The following is a 5,226-nucleotide window of genomic DNA, read 5'->3' on the forward strand; positions in this document are numbered from 1 at the left end:
AAACTGCATGTTGAGTGTAGCACAGCCCTTAGGAAAATTTTTTCTGGACTGTAAGCAATTTGGGAGAAAAAGGCATGTTGGGAATGCCTCCACAGGAGCCCTGCAGCTCTGCCCAGTGGGGTCTGTCGGTCCATCCATCCATCCATCCATCCATCCCCGTTTCCTCTCCAGGGAAGGGGCAGAGCCTGACCACAGCCTGGATCCCTGTTAGTGAGTGTAGCACAGCCCTTAGGAAAATTTTTTCTGGACTGTAAGCAATTTGGGAGAAAAAGGCATGTTGGGAATGCCTCCACAGGAGCCCTGCAGCTCTGCCCAGTGGGGTCTGTCGGTCCATCCATCCATCCATCCATCCATCCCCGTTTCCTCTCCAGGGAAGGGGCAGAGCCTGACCACAGCCTGGATCCCTGTTAGCTGGCCACTGCCCATCTGGGCAGCACCCAGATCCCTGCGGGGCTTACAGGGTGGAGGGTCTCTCTTCCAGAGGGCATGTCCTGATGCCTTTGGATGTGGGGATCTGGGTCAGCGAGGGGTGCAGCTCCCCTGCCTCAGGCGAGCAGATGGATGCACATGGGCAGAGCCAGGAGGTGGGAGGTTGGTGTGGTCATGTCTCAGGTCAGCAAACCAAGTGTCCCAAGTGACTTCTCTCTTCCCTCCCCAGCCTGCCTGGCCACCTTGTGCCTCGAGGGATCGGGACCGCTGGCCTCACTGGCTGTCTGTGACAGCTCCACACTGCTCTGTGCCAGTTTTAACTCAGGAATCCATGTTCTCCAGATGAGTGACGGCATGGACCCAGCCCTGGAGGAGGTGGCAGTGTTTTGATCATAGTAACCTTTCTGGCAGAGACTGTCCTGCGAGGGGACGTGACTCTCTGAGAGCTTCCCCCTGACTCAAGCGCCAGGAGACATTGTGCCTGTAGAGCAGTGATGTGTGATCAGCGGGGGGGCAGGTTTATCAGCAGGGGGGCAGGTTTATTGGTTTCAGTTTGTGGGTGGTAGGAAGGCACTAGAGCTGTCTAGAAGAAAAGCCAAATCACAGATGCATTTAGATCAAGTTCTTGCTCCTGAGCAAGCTTTGCGTGTTTTATTTACAAAACCCCCATGCAGGCTAGCTGTACGTGATGGGGGCTAAGGGAGGAGAGGAGCTGCAAGGAGCCAAGGGGCAGTGCTGATGGTGGGTGCCAGGGCATGGGACAGGGAACGCTCAGCCCCCTTCCCCTTGTTCCAGTTGAGTGGAGCTGAACACTGTGACAGAAACCTGGGCTTGGGATGTATACCCCAGGAACAACACCGGAGAATTCACTGGTGTCCAAAATGTCATCCTAAGCCTGCTAGAGGTGTGGGAGCCTGCTGGGTGACTGCTGGACCAGGATGGTCCCATGAATGGCAACCTGATGAGAAACACCCTGGGGGGAGCTTGTCCTGGCAGCGCAGCTGGGAGCCCCCTGCCCAGCTGCCAGGCTCGGGCAGGCCCTTTAGCTGACCCTTTATGAGACTGAAGAACCAGCCTGAGCACACAGAGCTGGCTGTCCAGGCTTGTACAAGAGGAGACTGTAATTAAATATTTTTCTGTGTCAGTTGCTGGGCTCTCGTCTCATAGTATTTTCCCTGGGAGTAACTAAGAGCTAGCATACAGCACGTGGTAGATGCCACCACACTACCTGGAAGGGAGAAGAAAGCCCACAACACCACTAGAAGACAAGTAACTTGTGAGGGGGTTTTTTGTTGGTTTTTTGTTGTTGTTGTGTTTTTTTTTTCCTCCTTAAAACATGATCTCCAACTGCATTGCAATTGTTGAGAACAGAACTCTGTTCACATTCCCAAGGAACATGGACAGCTGCTCTCCAGCTGTCAATGGGGAGATGAATCTGTCTTCTCTTTTGTCCTGAAGTTTTTTTACAATAGCAGGCAGAAATCAAACTGTGTGTTGTGAAGTATCTGTTATTCCTCCTTTCCTTAGTCAGACCCAGAAGCTAGGGTGCACATTCAAAACATGTTTTTGATTTTCCAGAACACAACATTTGCAAAACTTCAATTTAAAAAATAAACAAAAAACAAGAAAGCTCCCTACAGTGTACAGTGTCTTAGAACAAGACAATCCTACACTGAAATAGCCACCTTTGTATCATCCCAGGTGAGACACAGCAAAAACTTAACCAGGAGATGCCTACATGGATTTGAAACACCCAGTTCATGAGACAGCACAAGGAACCAGGACATGAGATGGTACATGGAAAAGAAAAATTTCCCCAGGTTTTACCATCTACTGTAAGTGAATACAAAGCAGGTAGACACCTCCACAGTCAGAAACTACCTTTGCAGAGGCAGGGGAAACGGGGTACCATCTTCCGCTAACTCCGACAGCTATTTTTTTCTTTCTTTAAATGCAAGTCAAGTTTGAAGCCAGACTCCTACCAAAGGCTCCTGAAAAAATGGAAGGCAAGAACTGTATTAACAGAGGTTGTACAACACACTGTACCTGAGGCATTGTGTGGCTACCTACAAATGTTTGAAACAGGCTGCAGAAAACCCGTGAGCCTAACTTGGAAGGGAGGGCAGAAGCAGATGGATCATCTCCAAATTACAGCAGAAAGCAGTATCTGCAGTATAAAAACAAAGTCCTAAAAAGTGGAAAAACACCACCCGAGATGTGACTCCAATCAAGCCCTGGCAAGCACAGGTGCTTCAAAACCACCTCAACCCAAGACCAGCCAGTGACTACAGCTGCCGTAATGCATGTTGCAATAGCCGATTCCTTTTTTTTCTTTAATATAAAAAAAGCAAGTCTTAGATCAAAAGCCATTAACGTCTCCATTCCAGTTCATCATCAGCACCTCTGAGCTACTCTGCTGTCCACAACTTGAAGGTTCTGTCATAAGAGCAGGTCGCTATCAGCTGGCCATCGAGGGAGATATCCAGTCCCATCACCTTTCCCTCATGACCAGCCAGCGTTTTCAAAGGGGACCAGCCAGGGTGAGTCCAGATCTTTGCGGTGTTATCGTAAGCGCCTGTGAGCAGGAAGTTACCGTGATTGGCTGCAGTAGAGGATGAGAAAAAGGGAGAAGTGAGATTTACAAATAAAAACATGACCAATCTTCTACAGCTAACCAGTACAGGCCTTCTTGACCTGAAGATGTGTTTTTGAGTTGCCCCATCCCCTTGCCACCTCAGCTCAGGAGTGGCAGCGATAAGGAACATCAGACAGGAGGTTCTTACGTTCAAATTTCACGCCAGTCACCAGGTTCTGATGGGCAGGAATGGTGTAGATGCACTTCCTCTGGCGGAGGTCCCACACTTTGCAAGTATTATCACCACTGCCAGTTGCAACGTGGTATCTGCCAAAGGGTGGAGGAAGGACACATTGTTGGAAGCTGCGGTTTGTACTCAGACCTCCCACGTAAACCATGCAAGCTCCTTTCTTACCCATTTGGGGAGAAGTTAACCCCGTAAATCTCCTTCAGGTGGCCTTCTAGAAACATGATACAGCGTCCTGTGCGCAAGTCCCACACCCGGCCAAAAGCATCCAGTCCACTAGGAAGAGAGAACCCAAGCATCACCCGTCAGAGACTTCAGCAACTGCCAGAGAACGCTCAGCCTCAGCCGCAGAAATCACTGGGGCACTTGGCATCAGTCAACAACAAAACCTTGATAATAATTCACGTCCAGTCCTGATGCAAAGCAAACTCACCCAGTCCCAGCGAGAGACCCATCCGTGTGAAAGGCAATGTCATAGACCCCTTTGCTGTGCCCCTCCTGATGGAGAATCTCTTCCTGAGCTTCCAAGTCCCACAAGCGCCACGAGTGATCGTAGCTGTAAAAACAAAGCATTTTGTCCAACTAAGTGTATCTCCAAGGAGAATAACAGGATATTTCACTAACTCTGTGGGCATTTTATTTCCAGCTGGAGACCAACAGCATCTCACATGAGGGGCACAGAAAGGAACCCCAATGACTTGCTGTTAATTACACTGCAACAGCCGTCGTCAACAATGACCAAACCTTGCCCATGCTTGGGCTCCTCTGCGGACAAGCAATGGTACCCACTAGGCTACCAGCTGGACAGCTAATGGTAATGTCTTAAGGCAAATAAGCACATCTCCATACCAGGTAGTACCCAGGAACCTCCCAGATGGGTGCCACATCACACGTGCCACTCTCATGCTGTGTCCTTCAATATCTGCCACTGGTTCATCACTGAAAAACAGAAACGAAAATCCTTGGGCAGTGGTCAGAGCTGGCTGGCTCTAGCCAGGCCTTTGCAAACATTATGATCACAGCAAGAGATCTGCTAATTAAATGCAAGCCAGACAGGAACATCAGAGTTTTAACTAATGACTCTGCCTTTTGTTCACACAGCTAAGGTTCTAAATGAAACCCCTTTATCCACACTCATGTTGGTTATAAAGTTCTCCTGGGATTATTATTATTATTATTATTATTCCTGAAAATTGAGAAGGCCCTTGTCATTAGCACTTTGGAAGTGCAGAAACAAAACGCAGACTACCCGAACTGCGAGTTTTTCTGCAACTACACAGCACACATCCCAAACTACAGCAAATCCTGCTATTCTGAAGAATTGCAGGGAGGCAGGATACAGTGAATATTTATCCTCCCAGAATTACATGCAGCAGGTCAGTAGCCTTCAGAGCAAGACCTGAACAGCATTTAGTTTCTTTCCAACAGGCCAACTAAACAGACATGGTTACATGAGTCTAATAAACCACCTGCCCCTTTGCACAGGTCCGCTTCTGCGATTAGGAACAGTGGCTTTCAGCTACGGATAAGCAACTGAGGATCACAGAGCTGCCTGCCTCTTCCTGAGGCACACTGCAGGGCTCCAGTTTTCAAACACAGCTGATGCTGGGGCTCTTCTTCACAGGCTTGAGATAGATGCTGTGTCTCTTCCAAAAATACATTATGCAATGATAGAGCCACTTGGTTTCATTACAGGATGAAGCTTTTGTGTGTGGTCATGTATTTGGTTAGTCCCCCTCTGAATACTGGTGCTTTCCAGTAACTCAGAAGTTCATTTCTCAATATCCAAGAGGGGAAATTTTCTCCTAAATGAAAAGTTACAATGAAACCAATCTCGAAATCTTCCAGCCATCACCCAAAGCAGTTTACCAATGCCCAGCAGCAATTTTTACTCGATTCTTTTTAGACGATTTCCCCTCACCTTGATTCCCCTAATCAGGGTGATCTCTTTTCCTGCTGCAGAACGTCGCACCTA

At 48.6% G+C, this 5,226-nt stretch overlaps 2 protein-coding genes across 2 annotated transcripts in view; one reads left to right on the forward strand and one right to left on the reverse strand.

Annotated features, from left to right (window-relative positions):
- The window catches only part of WDR31 (WD repeat domain 31), a 7,044-nt gene extending 6,225 nt beyond the window's left edge, over nucleotides 1–819 (forward strand). The window contains exon 9 of the mRNA XM_010289025.1: nucleotides 659–819. Within this exon, the coding sequence (XP_010287327.1) occupies nucleotides 659–819 (161 nt within the window). The remainder of the gene's footprint in view (nucleotides 1–658) is intronic.
- A 1,928-nt stretch (nucleotides 820–2,747) lies between these two features.
- Nucleotides 2,748–5,226, reverse strand: part of PRPF4 (pre-mRNA processing factor 4) — a gene marked incomplete at its 5' end in the record, with an annotated part of 6,925 nt that continues 4,446 nt past the window's right edge. Inside the window, 5 exons of the mRNA XM_010289026.1 lie at nucleotides 2,748–3,031; nucleotides 3,213–3,331; nucleotides 3,420–3,527; nucleotides 3,685–3,807; nucleotides 4,101–4,190. Coding sequence (XP_010287328.1) covers nucleotides 2,838–3,031; nucleotides 3,213–3,331; nucleotides 3,420–3,527; nucleotides 3,685–3,807; nucleotides 4,101–4,190 — 634 coding nt within the window. The remainder of the gene's footprint in view (nucleotides 3,032–3,212; nucleotides 3,332–3,419; nucleotides 3,528–3,684; nucleotides 3,808–4,100; nucleotides 4,191–5,226) is intronic.

The sequence above is a fragment of the Phaethon lepturus genome, unplaced genomic scaffold (assembly GCF_000687285.1).
Source record: "Phaethon lepturus isolate BGI_N335 unplaced genomic scaffold, ASM68728v1 scaffold13046, whole genome shotgun sequence".
Classification (NCBI taxonomy): domain Eukaryota; kingdom Metazoa; phylum Chordata; class Aves; order Phaethontiformes; family Phaethontidae; genus Phaethon; species Phaethon lepturus.